General features: G+C 43.3%; 1 protein-coding gene across 1 annotated transcript in view; it reads right to left on the bottom strand.

The window, feature by feature from the left end:
* The window catches only part of PTPRG (protein tyrosine phosphatase receptor type G), a 708,710-nt gene extending 689,468 nt beyond the window's left edge, over nt 1–19,242 (bottom strand). Inside the window, 1 exon segment of the mRNA XM_030208031.1 lies at nt 18,411–19,242. Within this exon segment, the coding sequence (XP_030063891.1) occupies nt 18,411–18,495 (85 nt within the window). The 5' untranslated portion in view covers nt 18,496–19,242.
* Nucleotides 19,243–22,673: the final 3,431 nt, after the last annotated feature.

Consider the following 22,673-nt stretch of genomic DNA (forward strand, 5'->3'; position numbering starts at 1 on the left):
GTCAACACACAGCAAAAATTATTAGTTACACTTTACCTAAAACACATTAGAAATCGTTTGTTTTGCCATTATTTTTTAAAAGCCCTCAAACTATTTAGACTGCAAAGGACATAACCGATGAATATGGTAGCAGTGAAGAGGTTCCAGAGAAGGAAAAATCTTTGCTGCAACAGACAGATGTATCCAACAACTGCACGCATCACAATGCTCATACGGTTATAGGTCTTACTAACATGTTGATGCCAGTTTGCCCCCGGGTGTCCCCAAACAAGCTGTTTGGATACAGGTCACATATACTGCAAGACAGTCGCTGTCCATCAGCAATGTAACCAGGCAGCAGATCTAACAATGTTACTTACTACAGGAATCTTGAAAGGGTTTTAACACAAGTAGTGTAGCCAGGTTTGATAAACATACTTAAAAATGTACTTAATGATCAGTGCATATGGGTTATGTCTGTCTACCTTGACAATTTGCCTTTTGAAAACAGCAGCACTCATCCTGCCTACCAGGAAGATCAAATTATTTTCTTCCCCGAATGGTTTTAAAAGCATTCTGCGGAACGCACAGACACCCTCTTCAACAGTAAAAACACCAAGCAGCTGTCACGAGACCAAACAACATCTAGCATTCTCAGTCTTTAAACACAAGAAAAGCACAAGATTTCCTTTGTTAAAAAAAAAAAAGGAAGACTACACACACCACGGTACAGCAAAAAAAAAAAAAAATGATTGCAAAGAACATAGATCAGGGACCACAAATACCACAGCTCAGAAGCCAGGCTGGTAAGAAGTCTCCCTCCTGGAAGTGGATAGCTTGGCAACTCTGGAGGAATTTTCAAAAGCAATTGTGAAACAAAAGCAGTTTTAAAAATACCAAGACCAGAGGCATAAAATTGCAATCCTGGAAGGGCACAAACCAGTCAGGTTGTCAGGATAACCCTGGATATGCGCGAAATATCTAGTAGATTCTATAAATGGCACCAGAAAAATCAGCACCTAAAATATTTCCGCCTAGACGTATTCTGTAAACCGCACCTAAATTTAGGTGCGGTTTATAGAATAAACCTATCTCTGGGCGCATCCATTTACACCAAGTAAATGGTGTAAATACCAGTGCTTAAGTTAGGTACGGAGCAGGTATATTCTATAACCGTTCACGTAGATTTTCAGAACCCACGGTCTGCCCATTCCACGCCCCCTTTATGGCAGCGCAATTTAGAATTCATGCGCATCGCTTTACAGAATATGCCTAGCAAACTATGCATGCAAATTCTAAATTAATGCCAATTAGTATCAACAATTATTTGGCAATTTTCAGTGCTGATTGGCTTGATAAGTAATTAAAATTGCATATGCAAATCCAGAATATGACCAGATGTGTGCACACAATTTTGGTCACTCTGTATAGAACCTGGGGGATAATGGAGAGAGCACAAGTAAATATAACAGGTAAATCTTACACACAAATATTATATACTAGTAAAAAAGCCCCGTTTCTGATGCAAATGAAACGGGGGCTAGCAAGGTTTTCTTCTGTGTGCATGTGGGAGTGTGTGTGTCCCTGCCCTCTGCCCTCTCTCCCTTCCCCTGTGCTGTCTGTCCCCTCCCCCTCGGAGTCGAGTCCTTCAGTGTTAAGTTTCTTGCTGTGCTGTGTTTGTGTTACAGAGATAGTGAGGGCTTCTGCCCTCTCTCCCCTCCCCCCTCCGAGTCCTTCACTGTTACAGAGAGAGCGATTTGATTTTGTGCTTTGCTGTGTTTTCCTTCACTGTTTGTGTTACAGAGAGAGCGAGGGCGGGGCAGACACTCATGGGGAAACCGGATATCTCTCCCCCTTCACACTTCCAGCTGGAGGCTTCATTTAGAACGTTGGTGGTGCCTTTTATATAGAGAGATTATATATATATATATATATATATATATATATATATATATATATATAGTCAGAATAGGGATAGCCAGGGCAGAAAGTCCCAAATGGTCATCCATCTCATTTATTTTCAAACAGGATACAGCCTGTTTAAAATACATGCAAGATAGACGTCCATGCACTGGAAATGTCCAGCATGAACATCCATTTTACATACTGAAACCTCCAAATTTTGAATGGTGGCAAACAAGGGACATAAATGTCTATATAGCATGGAGAGAACAGGGTCAGCCTAGTGGTTAGTGCAGTGGACTGCAAACTACGGGATTCAGGTTCAAATCCTACTTTAACTCTGTTTTTGTAATTGTGAGCCCCTCCAGGAACAGAAAAAACATTTATTTATTTATTTTAAAATGTCTATTCCCGCCTACAACTAGGTGGATTACAAATCAACATACACAATAAAATCCAGGAGTGGAGGAGTGGCCTAGTGGTTAGGGTGGTGGACTTTGGTCCTGAGGAACTGAGTTCAATTCCCACTTCAGGCACAGGCAGCTCCTTGTGACTCTGGGCAAGTCACTTAACCCTCCATTGCCCCATGTAAGCCACATTGAGCCTGCCATGAGTGGGAAAGCGCGGGGTACAAATGTAACTAACTAAATAAAATAAACAAACAATAAAACTAACATACAAAAAGCAGATCAAAAATCATCACCTGAATAATGTACCTGAATGTACACCACTTCAATAACATTCAGGCTTGTAGGTATCTCATACTTAGGTACAAAAAAAAAAAAAAGGAGTTGGATTGGGATTTGAACCTGGGTACCTTGGTTTATAATCCACTGCACTAATCAGTAGGCTACACCTCAGACCTGCTTCCTACTCTGTTAAGAATGCCCGTAATACCTGAAGCTATATTTGGTTTCACTTTTAGGGGAGAGGGAAGGCGTCAGGAAATACAGGAGAATTAAGGAGGTGTCATGCCTTAATCCCTCCAATTGACACCTGCTCAGTTAGGGCACCTTTCTGTAACCTTCCCCCTGAAACTGGTCTAAATAAGGACGTCCTTCTTTTTTTAAGACATGAACATTTCTCCCTCTTTGATTATCACTGTTGAATGTCCAGATTTCAAGTCTTCCCTTGTCCCGCCCAAAACACACCCAGCACATGCCCCCTTGCTATTTAGATGTATTGCAGTGCTGGACATCCCTATTCTTCCAATGTGAAAAATCAGAATTTGGACGTTCAAGCACATGGACGTCCATTTCTGCGTTTGAGACATTCATATGTTTCGAAAACTAGTGCAAATGGCAATATAACTGTTTACACGGAGGGCAATTTATTTAACACATTTATACCCCACATTTTCCCACCAATAGTAGGCTCAATGTGGCTTACAAAACTATAGGGCAAACTACAGAAACTCCAGACAGAAACTCTTATAATGTCATTAAAACGTGACTGGTTGCCATGTTCCATCTCAAAACTGGTTTTCGGCTATTCCTGAGTTTTCAGTGGATCGAGTACACCCCTCCTGACTTCAGCCTATGGTCCAACAAGAAAATATAAAAGCCGGGAACATTCTCAGATCTTTCTCCCTCTTTGTCCTCTCTGCCGCTTCCTGATGGACCTTCACTGAATCCCTGGGCTTTGCTGGACTTCACACACATCCAAGATAAGACTTTCTTCAGGTTCCAGCAACAACTCTGCAACAAAAAGACTTCTTTTCCAGCAAGGATAGTAGTAGTAGTAGTAAGGACCTCCTTTTTCACTCCAACCAGCAGCCTCCATCAAAGTGAGTTACCATTAATCCAGCCTAATTTATAATTCAAACTTTCTAACAATATTTATCTTGTAAAGTACATTTCCCTTGTGCAAGATCCCTAAAAATGGCCTCTCTTTAATATTGTTGCATTACCTGTATTGTAAATAAACATTTTAAAGTTAAATATCTGATCTTTATGTTCTGAGCACATGTCCTTAAACCTTACAGTGCAGGTTAATGTAATTCCCCAAATATATCATTTCATTCCCCTTTTCCTTTTCTTGCATATTATTATTATTTTTTTTACATTGCTATATCTTTTTTCATATATGGAGACCAGAATTGAATACAATACTCAAGGTGAGGTCGCACCATGGAGCAACACAGAGGCATTATAATATTCTTGGTCTTATTTTGCATCCCTTTCCTACTAATTCCTAGCATCCTGTTTGCTTTTTTGGTCACTGCCACACAGTGGGCAGAAGATTTCAGAGTATTGTCTACAATGACACTTTAACATTTTTTTTTTGAGTGCTGACTCCCAAGGTGGACCCAGCATCAGTTAACTATGATTTGGACTATTCTTCCCAATGTGCATCACTTTGCATTTGTCCACATTAAATTTCATCTGCCTTTTGGATGCCCAGTCTTCCAGTTTCCTAAGGTCTTCCTGCAATTTTTCACAACCTGAATGTGTTTTGACAAGTTTGGATAGTTTTGTGTCATCTGCAAATTTAATCACCTCACCCATCATTCTGATTTCCAGATCATTTATAAATATGTTAAATAGCACCGGTCCTAGTACAGATCCCTGTGGCACTCACCCTCCTCCATTGAGAAAAATGGCCATTTAACCCTACCCTTTTTTCTGTCCAATAACCAAATCCTAATCCACAGAAGGACATTGCCTCCTCTCTCATGAGGAACTTTGTCAAAAGCTTTCTGAAAATCTAGATACACTACATCAACCAGCTCACCTTTATCCACATTTATTCACGCCTTCAAAGAAATGAAGCAAATTGGTGAGGCAAGACTCCCTTGGCTGAAACCTTGCTGACTCTTTCCCATTAGACCACGTTTGTCTATGTGTTCCATAATTTTAATTCTTTATAATAGTTTCTACCATTTTGCCCAGTACTGAAGTCAGCCATAACCAAAATTTATTGTGGAATTTATTGTCCAACAAAAATGAATCAAGCATTTCTTACTGTACACCGCCTTGACTGAATTCCTTCAAAAAGACGGTAAATAAATCCTGGCACTCGAGGACCAGACTTGCCTATCCCTGCTTTAAAATATTACTTGAGTTTTGGCTGCTTCCTGCAGCTTAAAGTGGATTCTCCTGATATCAGAAGAAACCCCCTTGTGCTCTTATGTATAGGTCATAAACATATTGTCTATTACGGGAGTCCTTTCACACGACTGGGGGGGAAAAAGTCATCCGTATTTTCAATATGGACGTCCTCTTTCATTTACTGCATGAAATGGAACCTCTACTGTACATTATACTATGATGCCAAGTCATGATGTAAGTGCAAAAAGAAAAAAAACAATTAGTAAATCAAACGCATAATTTCTACAGCTATGGCAAGATATTTTCTCTGTTTTTCCAGTCTTAAGCAAGAGTATGTAATTATTGAAAGTGCAACGTGTAGCAAGAACGTCTCATCTGCTATTGTATTTCATGGCCTACATCCAAAAAGAAGTATCGCTTATTTGTGTGCAAATGCATAATGGGTAAGAATAATAAAAAAGCACTTAACATTTTCTGAAAGCCTATATACAAGCTAAAACAGAGTACTGGAAAACACAATAAGCCAAAGAAGTTTAACTCCTATATATGTAAACATTTTTTTTTACTTGCATTATACAGCCATAATATATAATATATAAAGGGATATAGATAGATAGCTATATCTTGAAAAAATATCTGGCTCATTTTATAATAAAACACTTAGATGTCTGCTTACTACAATGCGCTAACCCACTTCTATAAACTTCGGCACATAATTTGAAGCTTAGTGCACAACGCTGAGCATGCAAGTTACAGCACAGTGATGGTTACACACAACTGTGCATAAAAATGCAGTGGAAAATTCAATGAAAACAATTTTTCACTCTTGGATTAAAAAATGGGGGGATTGAGTGATTAATCTTTGGCTGGTTAGGCTTCAGCATCCCTGCCAGCCAGGCGTCCAGTGCTACAGTTTTAGAAGGGGGTCTGAACATGAAGTAAGGGTGGGGGGCAGACCCCTGAGGCTCCCCCTGGCTATGTCCCTGTAATGGAGATGGTGTCACGGTGTAGTTATAGGTGGGGCAGGATTGTGCCAGACACATACTAAGCTTTTAGGATACTACAAATTATATGCTAATAACAAACCCTCCTTGTGGTTATAGGTCCTTTACTTTAAGAAATTTAATCCTCCCCCACCCTCTTTACTAAGCCACGCTAGCCGACACAACCCATTGATTAGAATGGAAGATCAATTATTGGGCATGGACTGATTACAGGGGGAAGAGAAGGGAGGGAAGATGTTGGACCAGAGTGGGCTCTGTACCATATAGGGCCCTCTATTAACCTTAGCCTGGGGCAGCCCCAGAAAAGCTCCACTAGAGGTGTATAGACCTGAGGGGTCGTTTCTCCATATGACAAGGAGAAAAGGTAGGTCTTGAATCTAGCTTGAGCAAAACCAATACAGCATAAAGTTATTCATACTAAAAGTCTCAACGTACTATGTACCCATTTTGTTCATGTGATCAACTGAAGATGAAAGGTGGTAGATGAAACAGAAAGCACAGTTTTGAAAATCCATGTATAGTATGCTTGCAACACCATTTTAATTTCAACCTAAATACATTTGATCATTGGCATCACCTCCTTTTTGATATGGCTTTGATGGAAAGAAGGGATGAGGGCTATGGGGATGACACTAGGTGGCACAAATTCCAAGCGATATGGGAGCCATTTTGGCTTTCCTCATTTGATAGGGACCGCTGCTTATTGCTTAATAAAAAGCGCTACGTTGATGTCCCTAAGAAAGAGCAAGCCTAGACACTTTGCAAACCCTTTTCTGTGCACAAACTTAGATCACAGGCTCTCTGTAGCAGGAACTTTACAAACAAATGGTATTATAAAGCACTATGCATACAGATACCACTATGTAAATATGGAGGAGTAGCCTAATGATTACTGAAGGGTTCAATTCCCTCTACAGCTCCTTGTGACTCTGGGCAAGTCACTTAAACCTACACTGCCCCAGGTACAAATAAGTACCTGTATATACTATGTAAACCGCTTTGAATATAGTTGGAAAAACCACAGAAAGGTGATATATCAAGTCCCATTTCTCTTTCCCTATGTGAGATTCTAGATGGAATGTTGCTACTATTTGAGATTCTACACAGAATGTTGCTAGTGGAAGAGTAGCCTAGTGGTTAGTGCAGTGGACTTTGATCCTGGGGAACTGGGCTTGATCCCCACTGTAGCTCCTTGTGACTCTGGGGAAGTCCCTTAACCCTCCATTGCCCCAGGTACAAAATAAGTGCTTGTATATAATATGTAAACCGCTTTGAATGTAGTTACAAAACTCCTTTCCCTATTTGAGATTCTACATGGAATGTTGCTAGTGGAGGAGTAGCCTAGTGGTTAGTGCAGCAGACTTTAATCCTGGGGAACTGGGTCCAATTCCCACTGCAGGTCCTTGTGACTCTGACCAAGTCACCTAATCCTCCATTGCCCCAGGTACAAATAAGTACCTGTATCTACTATGTGAACCGCTTTGATGGTAACTACAGAAAGGTGGAATCCCTTTCCCTAAATACTGCATACCTGGAAGTGACCTATTGTACTTTAAAGCTTTTAAATTCTACAACGTATGTTTGTGGAGCAAATATTACCGGCTGCTCTGTCTAATGGGTTTTTAAAAACAGCACACCTTAAATGGTCAACGCCAAGGGATATGCCAAAGCTAAGCAGAGATTAATTAAAGAGTGGTGAGAAGGACACATGAGAAAGTTTCCCAGGACATAAATAAAATCATTTGTATTCCTGTGCTTTCCCAACATCCTCACTGAATTGAAATTAAAAGCTGTTTAGCTACTCCTTCCGAACTATTTTCTCAGCCATTGAATGGTTCATCTTCAGTGCATCTGTTCCTCTACAGTACATTGAAAAGCAGCTATCAGAACATGTCATTATGGATGTCCAGTTTCCGACCACTAGGCACCACCTAGAAAGGCATTATTCCATACTACCCTGGATACACAGAGAGCATAACTTACAGCAGGGTGCCTAGATTACTAGGGCAGGAAAGCATCTCTGTTTATCCTATTTTATAAAAGGGAAAGGGGAATGGATTTGATATACTTATATCCAGGTACTTATTTTGTACCTGGAGCAAAGGAGGGTTAAGGGCTCCTTTAACTAAGCGGCGGTAAGCTCAACGCGGGCTTGCCGCTCACTGTACAGGAAGTACCGCTGGGTACCAAAGCAGCCCGGTGGTACTTCCCACCCCTAGCGCACCATCATTTCCGACTTTACATAACAGGTCAGGTCAAAGTGAAGTACAATGTGCTGGATTGTGATTATTTGCAACTCCCCATATTAATGTGATATAATTAGATACAGAGGCTAATGCATTGGGGTTCACACATTTGTGGGGGTTCAAAAATATGGTGGGACTCCTGTAAGAAGATGAGACTTCCCTTTTACCAGCTGCGGTAAAAGGGGGTCTCGGCACGTGTGTAAAACACAAACCGACACCAGTGCCGGCCCCCTTCTGCCGCAGCTTGGTAAAAGGCCATAAGTGACTTACCAAAAGTGACAAGGGAAAGGGAAATGGGACTTGATGTACTGCCTTTCTGAGGTTTTTTTTGCAACTACATTCAAAGCAGTTTACATATATTCAGCTACTTATTTTGTACCAGGGGCAATGGAGGGTTAAGTGACTTGCCCAGAGTCACAAGGAGCTGCAGTAGAAATCAAACTCAGTTCCCCAGGATCAAAGTCCACTGCACTAACCACTAGGCTACTCCTCCACTAGCAACATTCCATTTAGAGACCTGCCCTTGCAGATCAGCAATGCGGCTGCTCAGGCTTCTGTTTCTGTGAGTCTGACGTCCTGCACGTATGTACAGGACATCAGACTCACAGAAACAGAAGCCTGCGCGGCCGCATTGCTGATCTGCAAGGGCAGGCTTCTACATGGAATGTTGCTAGTGGAATAGCAACATTCCATGTAGAATCTCCAATAGTAGCAACAGAATCTCAACATTCCATTTAGAATCTCAAATAGGGAAAGGGAAATGGGACTTGATATACTGCTTTTCTGAGGGTTTTTTTGCAACTACATTCAAAGTAGTTTACATGTACTTATTTTGTACCAGGGGCAATGGAGGGTTAAGTGACTTGCCCAGAGTCAAAGGAGCTGCAGTGGGAATCGAACTCAGTTCCCCAGGATCAAAGTCCACTGCACTAACCACTAGGCTACTCCTCCACTCCACAAGGAGCTGTTCCTCTGGGTGTCAGGCCACTGTACTAACCATTAGGCTGCTAACCTGTGCTAATTTAGCGCTGGTCCCACTTTATTTATGTTATTTGTATCCCACATTTACTCGATACAAGTACAAGTTCAACGTGGCTCATAATATAACAAAATTGAATTGAAATGACATAGAACATTTGATTTTAAAAAAACACACAAACAGTGGATCCAAAATAGTCCTCTCACAAGTGGTGTTTTCTTAAACAAGGTCTTTATTTCAAATCAATAAAAGCAACCCGACACGAATCGTGTTTCGACCGTAAAGGCCTGCGTCAGGGGTCTATTGATTTCCAGTACAGAAAATAATCTTGCAGATCAAACTGACAAACAGTTAACTTTCTGCTAACTGAAATGCTGCTGCACAACCTTCTCTGCCCAACCGGGTATGCCAAAATCGACGCAGGCCTTTACGGCCGAAACACGATTCGTGTCAGGTTGCTTTTATTGATTTGAAATAAAGACCTTGTTTAAGAAAACACCACTTGTGAGAGGACTCTTTTGGATCCACTGTTTGTGTGTTTTGGCTTTCGTTTCTCCTGTAGAGAGATCACCTTCTGTTGGTGTTGGCTTCTATAGAACATTTTATAACAGACTCAAATAAAATTCTTTATACCACCATTCTTTATGCAATGAGAGCTGGCCCTAATCACTGCGGTTAACAGTACATGTCTTAATAGTAACCCACATTGCTAACTTTCCCCTAACACCGAACATGGGGGGGGGGGGGGGGGGGGGAAGGGAGGCAACAATATACATAAAGGGGGTTATTTCACTAAATGTTACCTAAAAGATAGCATTCAGCATTTCACTGCTTAAGTGCAAATTCTACATTGGCAGTTACCCATATAATTGCTATTAGAAAATACTAGTGGATGTCCACATTTTACAGCCTAACTTTAGTCACAAACACTTTTGCCATGTTTGTAAATGCTTGGGCGTAACTCAGAGTATTCTAGAACCTTAGCATGTAAATTCTGGGCATGCTCCTGACCCACCCATGCCCCTGCCATGCTCCCCTTGCAACTACGCATGCTAAGATTATAGATTTATGACTAAGGGGGCCTTTTACAGAGACTACTGCTGGCCCAATGCAGCTGCCGGCAGTCCCGCCCTGAGTGCGCGACATTTCCAGGGAAGAAAGAAAACCCTCGGACATGGCTTGTGCGGCGGTAATTGGGCATCACCGTATGCTGCCCGGCTACCACCAGTTTAGGGCGGGAGCCCTTATCGCCACCTCAATGGGTGGCAGTAAGAGCTCTCCACCCTATGGCCACTTTTTTTTTTGGGGGGGGGGGGGGGGACTTTTACCGGCTGCGGAAAAAAGGGCCCTGTTGCACGGGGAAAAACAGCCCTCGCTGCTACAACAGGGCCGTTCTTCTTGCAGCTTAGTTTAAAGACCCCTAATAAATATTCATGAGAAAGATTTGCATGCACTGCCTCCACTGCATGCAAATCTCTCTCATGAATATTCATTATGGATATCCTGAAAACCTGACTGGCTGCGGTGCCTCCAGGACCAGGTTTGGGAACCACTACCTTAATCCATTCCCAGAAATAGGTGGTATAATCACTTCATAGCTGCAGCATTGGCCTTCATAGGACAAGAGGTGGCATTATTAGATGTCTGTGTTATCAGGCGGCACTGTACGTTGTCAGCCCCTCCTCTCTGGTGTCCAAGAGGAGAGTATATCATTAGCTAAAGCCATGTGTTGCATTCTCCCCAACTCTTCCCCTCCCCCCTCAATACGATGTTGACATTTATTGGATTTGCTATCCCAACTTTCATTGCAAAATATCTTCTGGTCTCAAATGGCTTGCTGAAGTCTTCAACCCCTGAAGCAAATTCACAGTACCTGAAGGCACAGGAAGTAGTGGTGGGTACAAGAAGTAGTGAGCACAAACAGACGGCAGAATTTAAGGAGCCTGAAGAGAGTATTTTCTGGGGTTTATGGTTTATTAAGGTTTAACATACCGCCTTTACATAACAGGTCGGGTCAAAGCGATGTACAATGAGCTGGATTGTGATTATTTGCAACTCCCCGTATTAATGTGATATAATTAGATACAGAGGCTAATGCATTCGGGTTCACACATTTGTGGGGGTTCAAAAATATGGTTGTTTGCCCCCTAAATGGTTAATCCTGGCCGGACAGAACTGGTCTGGTGGTTGAACAGACCTGCCATAGAGGAGACCAAAGTTCAGTCCCATGAATGTCTTCTGCTCCTCAAGCCAGCCACGGAGGAAGTCTCAGTGAATACACAGCAGTGACACCTAGTGGGCAAACTCAGGGGGCACATGGCCCAGGTCACAAGAGGAGTTGGAATCTGTGGCTCCTTGTCAAGAGCTGTCACTGTGACAGCAGAGTTGGACTGAAAGAGGGGAAATACACAATGCAGAATAGTTCTCGGTGAGCTACGATGGGATCTTATTATTTATTATCACCTACAGGCCTGAAAGAAGTGAAGGCACATTCAGGTACATAGCTTATGATGCCATATTATTTTATTTTATTTTTTTATCTAGCTAGCTTGCACATTTGATATACTGCTAAGGCCTTCCCATAAGCATACTGTGGTTAACAAGTACAATTTTCTATACAGGTACTAATCTAACCTAATCTAATTCAATAATTTATATACCGCCAAATCCAATAGGTCCAAGACGGTTTACAACCAAAGAAAATTAACAAAGCTATAAATACGAAAAAAAAAAAAAAAAAAAAAAGCCAAAGTGGAGGCTGGTTCCAATTGAGCTGAAAGCCCAAAAATAACAGGAAGAAATTATTGAATCCAAGGAGATGTGGGTGAGGGGGGGATGAGAAAGTGATCTGCTCTTAATTCCATCAGTATAATGTACATCACCTTGAGGCACTACAGAAAAAGGTGTGAGCTAAATCCAAACTAATAAAGAGGAAAATCAACATATATCAGACCTTCATACAATACTATCATATTAAAGCCACATCAGAGCTTGTTTTTCTGAAGTACTTGCACAGTCTGCCTCCTAGGTGTACCAGTAATTACTGTGCAATATCAGAGCCGGCAAGAAGGGCTTCAGTCTGCAAGCCGAAATCGAGAGGAAAATCAATACAGAAAAGATAAATGTTTCTTCAAGAGCTGCACAATTTCAAACAGATGGGAATTTTTAACCCCCCCCCCCCCCCTTTACTCTTATTTTTATTTATTTATTTAGTAAACAAATGCACTTTACTGTATCAGGCAAGACTAGAGGGTTGTGACAGGGCTGTATACCCTGCTTGAAGGTCTCTTGTCACTTTCAACCAACTATTTAAAAGAAAAACACTTTACAGTTTTTACACTTATCAGACATGAACTGTTACACGATTAGGATATCACAGATGTTCAAGTCATAGACTGTATGGATAGAATACAAATTATGTTTTTAATTATTCAAATAACAGGTAGCCATCAATGCATATTAATAGCTTAAATATACTGTTAGTTCAATAAAGTAAAAATGTCTTCCTAACTTATGCAATATCTACATCTATATAAAAACATGGAGCGGAATCCCAGTGGCTGGAAGGAGTTAAGGTAGTGTCTCCTAGGAACAGGGAAGACAGAATGGGAGAAGGCAGAGTTTAAAGAAAGGGATTCTCAGGAGCTTAGCCTAGAATGGGTGGCAGAGCTGGTGGTGGGGAGGCGGGGCTAGTGTGGGCAGACATATACGGTCTGTGCTGGGGCTGGTGGTTGGTAGGCGGGACTAGTGCTGGGCAGACTTATACTGTCTGTGCCGGGGCCGGTGGTGGGTGGCAGGGATAGTGCTGGGCAGACTTATACGGTCTGTGCCAGAGCTGGTGGTTGGGAGGCGGGGTTGGTGGTTGGGAGGCGGGGATAGGGCTGGCCAGACTTATACGGTGGTCTATGCACTGAAGAGGACAGTACAAATAAAAAAAGTAGCACATATGAATTTATCTTGGGCAGACTGGATGGACAGTGCAGGTCTTTTTCTGCCGTCATCTACTATGTTAATATGTTACTATGTTCCATTTACCCCAAAACCTTTAGCTGCCTCTCAAAAGTAAGAGGGGTTGGACTCCTACAACTAGAGAGAGAGAGAGAGAGAGAGAGAGAGAGAGAATCCCTCCCAGATAGATGACCAGCTGGAGTAAGCAAAATAATGAGTGGAGTTGAACGGGTAGATGTGAAGCGTCTGTTCACCCTTTCCAAAAATACTAGGACTAGGGGGCATGCAATGAAGCTACAATGTAGTAAATTTAAAACGAATCGGAGAAACATTTTCTTCGCTCAACGTGTAATTAAACTCTGGAATTCGTTGCCAGAGAATGTGGTAAAGGCAGTTAGCTTAGCAGAGTTTAAAAAAGGTTTAGACGGCTTCCTAAAGGAAAAGTCCATAGACCGTTATTAAATGGACTTGGGGAAAATCCACTATTTCTGGGATAAGCAGTATAAAATGTTTTGTACATTTTTGGGATCTTGCCGGGTATTTGTGACCTGGATTGGCCACTGTTGGAAACAGGATGCTGGGCTCGATGGACCTTTGGTCTTTCCCAGTATGGCAATACTTATGTACTTATACTCATCCCGGGGCAAAAAGGACCCCCCGAGTCAATGCTGGATCAAGAAGCTGCACAAAGGGCATGCAGGAGTAAGTGGGCTACCCAACCTGGGGGGAAGAAGGACCCCAAAGTAAATGCTGAACCAGGAAGTGGTGGAAAGGTTTAAGGCTCCTGGAAGTAGGGAAGGCCCAAGACCAAAGGTGAGCAAGGAACAGCCCTGAAGCTGAGGAGGAAACTTAGCAAAGAAGTTTTAATTGGGTCTTTGGAATCCTCTGTTGTGTAGAAGTTAAGGACTCCGGGTGTTTTGTTAACAAGGCAGCTGCGGGTGGACCAATGTGCAAGGGTGGAGGTCATAGGAGTCGACTCTGTGGGTGCTTGAGCACCCCCAATATTGAGAATTTCCTTGTATGTGTCCAGGGAAGGGTTATTTCCACTGGGCTTAGCACCCCCAATAATTTTGAAAAGTTGGCTCCTATGGTGGAGGTTGCCCCAGCCCTTACGGCTGGAAAGTAGAAAAGCCAGGGCTGTGCTATGTTTGTTTGGGACCTTTAATAAGTGTAGAGAAAACTGGAGGGTACAAATTTGACCCTGAAGTGTAAAAGAGAAAGAAGAAAAAAAGAGAGGGGGAGACCGAAGGACCTAAAACCCAGTGGGGGTCAGGCCTGGTGGCCTAGGGTTTGCCTGAACAGAAGGAAACCCAGAGGAATGACTGAACAGACAGACTGTTGCCAACTGGGATACTGCAGGGATAATGGGGCAGTGGAAGCTCAGTCTGTGTTTGGATATTCAAAGCCTTGGTTACTAATGATAAGGACTGGCTCATGAAAACTGTGTTTCACAGGAGGAAATGATGCTGCCAGAAAGAAACTGGTGAAAGGCAGCTAATCAGTGCCAGAAGCAGCCTGCTCATGACAATATGTACATAATTTATATCCAGTCTCGTTCATACTAACAGTTTTTTGTGTTTTGTTTTACAGTAATCCCACAGGACAAAAAACAGAGAAATTATAGTCCAAGCTTTGCACTACAGAGGGTCCGAACAAGAAAAGGAATACAATCTGTACAGTAATCTTCAGAAACAGGAACTGCAAAATAATAATAATTGTCCAACCACTGTATAATCAACTCTTCCTTCTTACAAAGCCAAAGAAGGAGAAACAGAGATTTTGAGCACACTAAATGGTAAAAAGCCCATAGGTATAAAAAGAGCTTCTTAGCATTTAGCGCATGCTGTTAGCGTGCGCACTAAACCAGTTATGACATCTTAGTAAAAGAACCCTCTTCATTTTTAACTTCCTCGTGTAACACCACAGTGACTATCAAAGAAGCGAAGGACATGCAGGGGCTAATTTTATAACGAAGCACCTTTGTCCAAGTTCTAAAAGGCATGCAGTTTTTAGAAAGGCATATTGGCAATTTACACCTGATCTGAAGGTGGTGTGCGGTGTTCAAAGTGTGCAAACATTATAACCCCTTCCCAGCATACCCCTGGGAACGTCTACACACAATACACGCCTAACACCACATCATCTTGTTGATGAATGGCTGAATGCGTGCATATCAGTGCACACAATTCTATTGTTTTTTTTTAATTCCATATAAAAAATACATGCTTAACAGGTGGAAAATGCCCCCCTTAAAATCTGTTCTAGGAAGTTAAACAAGCAAGCCAGCAGCCTTCAATCAAAGAAAGCAAGTTCCACTAAAAGCTACATGCAAAGTTGAAGCATCCAGGACCCAGTGCACTGCACAAAAAGACCTAAATATCTCATCAAATTGCATCATAGACTTCTCTGATATCTTGAAAAATAGACTTTTCCATTCTCAGAAGATTATGCGTCTCCTTTATTTAAAACATATATGGATTCTTATGCTGGTTCAAAAGGCATTTTCAATCTACAAAGCCAAACTTGACCCCAATCCCTACCTCCACACATAAGCACCTACCTTTTTTCATATTCACAAAAATACATGAAAAAATAGAGATTAAAGTAAAAAAAAGCATCACCTAGATCCTATTTGGAATAAATGTTCAACCTTAGAACCCCAGAGTCTAAAATATCACTTAATTTAATGTAAATTTTCACATGGAAATTGCTTTATGCAAAAAATAAAAAAAGCCGAAGCTTTGCTCATGCATGAAATTCAGACTATGGAGGATAAAATCACATTTAGTTTGTCACACGGCATAATCTTAACAAGATCCATGACAGAAAGCCTGCTCTTCCCATAAAATGCATGAACACAATTTCCTAACATTAAGACGGGGCACTGTAAAAGGTTATGTGAAATAGGAAGCAAAAGCCTGCAAAAGCACTCCATTTAAATGTAACGAGAATGAAATGCTGAATCAGATCCTAAAGCCTACTGCACAAAATCTTAAATGGAGGCTGGATCTCAGAAATCCTGATACAGACACTCTACGAACTGATGACTTGCAATCAATACAAAACCGGGACACATCCTATAGAAATCAGTGAAAGCAGACTGAGCCAACATAATGATCCTATGAAAACGGAGCGTGACACACACACACAAAAACTATTAGTCAATCATTTTTCTAAGAGGCCAACTTTAGGTACAGAATGAATGCTCTTTTCTTTCAATTAGGACTCCTATTCCTCAATTCACTATTAGGCTATGGATGACGACTGACTAGGGCAGATAAAACCAGGCAGTACCTTTGTGTACTTAAATTACTTCACCTATTTAAAAGCTGAGAATCCACCAGTGTGACATTTCACCTTTCTCTAGCATGGGATCCTCTGATGCTGTTTCTCAGCAAAGGAAGGACTTCCAACCCCCCAAAACAAACACACAAAACCTACAGAATGCTTCCTCTTTATGATTTCCTTTTACCATTTCACTGTACCAATTTTAATTCCTTTATACCAGTTCAGCGCCAAAAGTGGAACACAAAGCAACGTGATAACCGCTGGACTATAGCTGTAGAGCGAAATAAAACACTGGGCTGGGATTCTATTTTCAAGGATCTTAGAGCATCCGACTATGAAAGATCACAACCTGAACAATAGGTTGCTGTTCCTACACCCTAACAGCCAGGAGAAGAAACGTTGCTTTCATCCATCGATGTTAACATAAAGAAGCCTAAAGGGCCTTTGAACACATCAGGAAAAAGGAATGTTTCTCAATAGCTTTCAAGGTCAATCTGACGATGGGGGAATACACTTTATGTTTCCTTAGGGATGCGTGGGGGGTAGGAAGTGAGGGAAAAGAATGAGACACACCCGGGGGGGGGGGGGGGGGCGCAAGACCATTTACAAGGGCAGCGGTCCACAAAGTTTTGGGCCTTTTTACAGTGAGACAGTCATTAAAAAAAAAAAAAACCTGCAGACACTTAAGCGCATAAGTTACATTCAAAAGAAATTTAATTCTGCCGAAGAAGGGAAAAACAACTTTCCAACACCGGCTCGATCTCCGATGCACGGAGATAACTTTGACTGCATCGTGCGGATGTGACTGGAGAACAGCGACGGGCCATTTACGCCGGTGCAGGTCTAGGAGAGAGCCGGTCCCGTGATCTTGGCACCTCTCAAAATTACAAGATGGGCAAATTATCCTCAAAGGCGGCGCACATTTTCTGTTGTACCCTCCTTAACCACTGCCCCCTCCAACCCCGCCACATATATTCCTTCCATCCTCTTCCCTCAAATGGTACCCCCCCACCCGTGCTGTTAGATCATTAGCCGCATAATAAAGTGAACGTTCTTCAGGATCGGTTGGATTCTGCTCGCTTTTCTGCTTAGGGAAGCACTGCGCCAAAAAAAGGCAGCTAACAGAATACTTTTCCCTGGGGGAGGGGAGGGGGGAGTAGGAGAAGACAGATAGATTCAGAAAGACTACTTTTCACCGAGGGATCCTTAAAATTATCGCCAACCTAGCAGACGTGTAATTAAAAGGCTGTCTCCTGCGCTCCTTCCATTATGACAGGCTGCCCGGCCATTCAGTGCTCTAATCTGCTGGTAATATTCTCCGCATGTGCTTAACAAAAGGGCAAAGCGAGAAAGGAGATGGAAGATAATCCCAGTCATTCGATATGTGGAACCAATATATACAGCAAAATTCTCAGTATTTGGGACCAACCTTACTAAACGAAGTAACAAATTAACCGAGAAAATTATAATTTTCGACAACTAGCAAAAATAATTATTTTTTTTCTCCTAAAACAAACAAATGAAAATAGTATATTGTGGCATGTGGTAATTTCCGCTTCCAGAATATCTACTGTGTGCTACAAGAAACATGTCTCTCTGATCTTTCCTTCTTCTGTCTGGCTGTGATTTTTCCCAACCCCATTTCTGCTTCAGACAGATCCTGAAGTTGTATTATTGTGTCTTGAGAGAGAGGTAAAGAAAGAGATCTGGACTGAATAGAGTAAGTGAGCCTTGATGAAAACGTGAGATTGGGCTTTTTTTTTTAAGAGGAGGGGGCAAATGCTCCCCCCCCCCCTTTTAGCCAGTACCTTCCCTTCCCAAGTAGAAGGGGCAACCCAGTGCAGTTCGAGGAGCCACAACACAATGCCAGATGTGATGCATAATCAGGAGGGGGCAACAGGCGCACACAACACACACCGTGCCCCCTTCCACAGTAATCATCAGTCCAGCCAGACCCAATCTAACCTCAAACTTGTCCAAAAAAATGCCCCCCCCCCCCCCCTTTCACACTTACCGGGAAAGCAGAGAACATAATGGAGCGCCAAGGCTGCTATTTTCAAGAACAAAATCCAGCAACACGGTTCCAGGAGTCTCCGCATGACAAAACGCACATCGGGAAGCGATAAGGAACTTGTTGAGTAAGTTTCGCCGCCGCCTCCGGAAAGTGCAGACGGGGAGGGCAGCTAGACGCGCACAGGAGCAGCCCGCACAGGGGCCAGCCCGGGGCCTGCGGACGAGGAATTGCGGAAGCCAACTGGACTGGGCTGAAGCAGCGGCGGCGGCAGCAGCAGTGCGGGATCCTGCCTCATGCATGCAGCAGTTGCAGCTGCCTGCACGGCTCACCGGGGTGGTGCTGCTGCTGCTGGGGCTGCCGGAGAGGGACCCAGAGGGGCGCGTGCGCGCGCGGCGCGGGGCTTAGTCCATGCCCGAAGTTGCGGGTCAGCGGCGTTCAGAGTCTTCCGTACGGGAAGTAAAGCAGGGGAGCCCGAGCCTGGCAGAGACTTTAAAGAGGAGAGAAAGGAGGAGGAGGGACAGAAAGGAAAAGAGAGACGGGGAGGGCGGAGGGAGGCTCGGGAGCGCGCCAGGAAGAGGGAGCATCGAGCAGTGGAAAGCGCCCTTCCCCCCACCGAAGAACCTCAACGCTCTGTTGGATGCTGCTCCTGAGTTTTCCCAACTAGGCAAGGGGCTCGTTCTCTTAGGCTCGGTTTAGCCAGCCTCAAAGCTTGCTTGGAAGGTGGTAGAGGGAGAATGTATTTAATAGGAAAAGGAGGGATCTTATCCCTTTGCTCTCCGGCTCTGCCTTAAACTGCTATGCAAAAAAAAAAAAATCCTACTAAAACCTAGGATGATGATCATTACTATTATTAATCTGTGCTCTCACTTTCTGAGGTTTGCTTAGAGTTGCTCCCCACTAGCTTTACACCCAGGGCCAGATCCTGCTGTTGTGTGTCTTTCTTTCTCTCCCCTCCTCCATTTCACAGCTGGCCCCTCCTCTCCCGAAAGGAAAGGAAACGTGTGTCCAACCCTCCCTCCTCCAAGGAAGCCCAGCCCAGTCTTCCAAGCTTTCCTTTTCGTGACGAGAGTTAAGGGGTCAGCGATGACAGGCATGCCAAGGGTGAACCATCCCAAAAAGTGAGATTCTTTCAGAGGGTTTATGGAGGGTAGAGACATCTAGAATGATTAAAGTAGTGTATTATTGCTTTTGCAAATGAATGAGCCTCTGAAAGAATACAAAGTAGGGAGCAATTTGGATACATTCTTTGAGCTGAAAATTGTCTTCCCCTCAGGAGTTAAAAGTATATACATCGGTTTGACAGCACGTATATTTGCAGTAAAGGGGAAGGGGAAGCGCTCAGATTTCTTCTTACTGATTGAACCACTTGGTTTACTTCTCAAAGGCTTGCTTCTCATGATAACGGTGATCAAGATCATCAGTGCAGTGGTACTGAAGCTGTAATGAGTGAGAAATAGGGCTCAAAGAGAGTGAGAGTGAGAAAGCTTTCAAATGAGTGTGACAGGCTCCTAATGAGTGAGACATAGAGGCTGATTTTCAAAGTACAGAGTTACATAGGTTACTATTGCTTTGAAAATAAATACCCCAACTTTGTAAGTCTGTGTGCTTTGAAAAAATGAACACCTTGGCATCTCTGTCTCTGCTTTGAAGGTGCCTTTAAGTGATTGTGGGTTTTGGTGGATTTTCTTTTTACAGTGTGCTCAGGGGCTGCCAAATTACAGGAGCCTATCTTTAGTCCACTCCACTCCTGGTTGTGAACTGACATCACAAAGCAGCTTGGTATTGGTAGTTCCCAATTTTGCCCATTGTATTATGTGAGACCTGTAGCACTGGCTTAAAATCTTCCTGGAATGAGTTATTTTGGCAGTTCTGTGTGTTTGATTTTGGCCTTCCCCCCTCTTCACTACTTCTGAATGCAGATATCTCAGTTAAAGTTTTGTTTGGTCTGCACTGTGTTCTCCTCCTCCTCCCACATCCCCTGGCAGTCAATTCCTCAAAACCATCTGTGGTAACTATAAAGCAGAAATTAGACTTACCTTTCCTTCCTGTTTTTTTTTCTTTTTCTTTTTAATTTGCACTTTTTAAAATTGTACCTCTCTGCTCCTCCTTATCTGGTTTCTTAGGATTTTTTTTTTTTTTTGCTTTTGTTCCCACTGTGGCAGTGAGCTGAACTGCCTTTCCCCAGGAAAGGACTGAATAGAAGCTGTCTTTTCTCCCCCCCTCCCCCCACCAAGGAGGGAAGAGAGGGGTGAAGGAAAGAGGGTAGGAGGCGAGCATGGAGATCCTCAGTCTCTTGACTCTCTACTTCCATTGCAGGATAGTCATTGGAAGAACTGTAGATGACCATATCAGAGTAGCTTCAGGGCCCCAGGGGAAAGATTCTAGCTGCAGTGCAGGAGGTAGCCCAGAGGCTGACTCTATGCAATTCCCCAGGCCCTTGGCATTAAGCAGCCCTGGTGTTAATTTTCAAAGTACATAGACTTACAAAGTTGCATGGAGGGGCATTTTCGAAAGAAACATCTACGTTGGGATTTGGACGTCTTTGTAAAACGTCCAAATCCGGAGACGGGGAAAAGCATTATTTTCAAAACAAGATGGATGTCCATCTTTCATTTCGAAAATACCAAGGACGTCCTTAGATTTGGATGTCTTTGAGTTTCAGTGATTTTCAAAACCAAAGACGTCCAAGTCAAAAACATCCAAATGCAAGCCATTTGGACGTGGGAGAAGCCAGTATTTCTAATGCACTGGTCCCCTCCCCCTCGACATGCCAGGACAGCAATTGGGCACCCTAGGGGGCACTACAGTGGACCTCATAAAATGCTCCAAGGTACATAGCTCCCTTACCTTGTGTGCTGAGCCCCCCAAAACCCACTACCCCCAACTGTACACCACTACCATAGCCCTTACGGGTGAAGGGGGCACCTATATGTGGATACAGAGGGTTTCTGGTGGGTTTTGGAGGGCCCACTGTTTCCTCCACAAATGTAACAGGTGGAGGGGGTATGGGCCTGGGTCCGCCTGTCTGAAGTACACTGCACCCACTAAAACTGTTCCAGGGGCCTGCATGCACTGTCATGGACCTGAGTATGACATCTGAGGCTGGCATAGAGACTGGCACATATTTTTAATAATGTTTTTTTGAGGACGGGAGGGGATTAGTGACCACTGGGGGAGTAACAGGAGGTCATCCTCAATTCCCTACGGTGGTCATCTGGTCATTTCGGGCACCTTTTTGTGCCTTATTTGTAATAAAAACCCGTCCGGGTGAAAACGTCCAAGTGTTAGTCATGGACATCTCTGCTTTTTTCCATTATGGCTCAAAGACGTCCAAATCTTAGGAATGCCCAAGTCCCACCTTCCCCACACCTCCGATACGCCCCCTTGAGGTTTGGACATCCTTGCGACAGACTTGCGCTAGAGACATCCAAAATCAGGTTTCAATTATACCGATTTGGACGTCTCTGGGAGATGGACGTCCATGTTCCGATTTATGTCGAAAGATGGACGTCCTTCTCTTTTGAAAACGAGCCTGATAGCAACATATGTAACTTTGTAAGTCAATGGGCTTTGAAAATGAGCCTCCCTTTCATAGATGGTGCTGATGCCCTTGCCCAGAACCTTGTTATATAGGGCATGGCTCAGTTTTCTGCAAGAAAAATATCCACCAACCCACTTCCAGGAGTCTCATGACAAAACACAAATTGGGAGGCAATACGGAACTTGTTGAGTATTTCACTGCCTCCTCTGGAAAGTGCAGATGGGGAGGGTGGCTAGAAGTAGCTAGCCCAGAGCTTGCGGAGGAGGAGACTTCTGTTCACAGGAATTTCAGAAGTGAAGTTGACTGGTGTTAACAGCTGTGAGGGTCTCTCGAGGCAGTGGTCCCTCTGGTCCCTAAAGACAGAGGGGTACTGATGTCTTCATTACAGGTGACCCATAGCACTCTAGAGGTCGAAGCTTCTTATGAGTGGGGCGGCAAAATGTTCCTAAATCACTCTGATGGCTGAACAGGTGAGATGGCCACCTTATTCAGCCCAAACCTGACAATAGAGCTGCTGGACACTCGATCCATGGTGCCAGGCTGGATACTTCACCTGCAGGTGCAGTTTGCAGGCAACTACACTGTGAATCCAGTCAATGTGTACACCCTCTGTGTCACATCTGGAGACTGGCCTTTCACCATATGTCAGGTTATCCAGACACCTTAGACCCCAAGGAGGAGTTGGTGTTCAGGGGACTTTAATTGCATCCTCAAAGCTCTTG

This window comes from Microcaecilia unicolor, chromosome 6 (genome assembly GCF_901765095.1).
Source record: "Microcaecilia unicolor chromosome 6, aMicUni1.1, whole genome shotgun sequence".
Classification (NCBI taxonomy): Eukaryota; Metazoa; Chordata; class Amphibia; order Gymnophiona; family Siphonopidae; genus Microcaecilia; species Microcaecilia unicolor.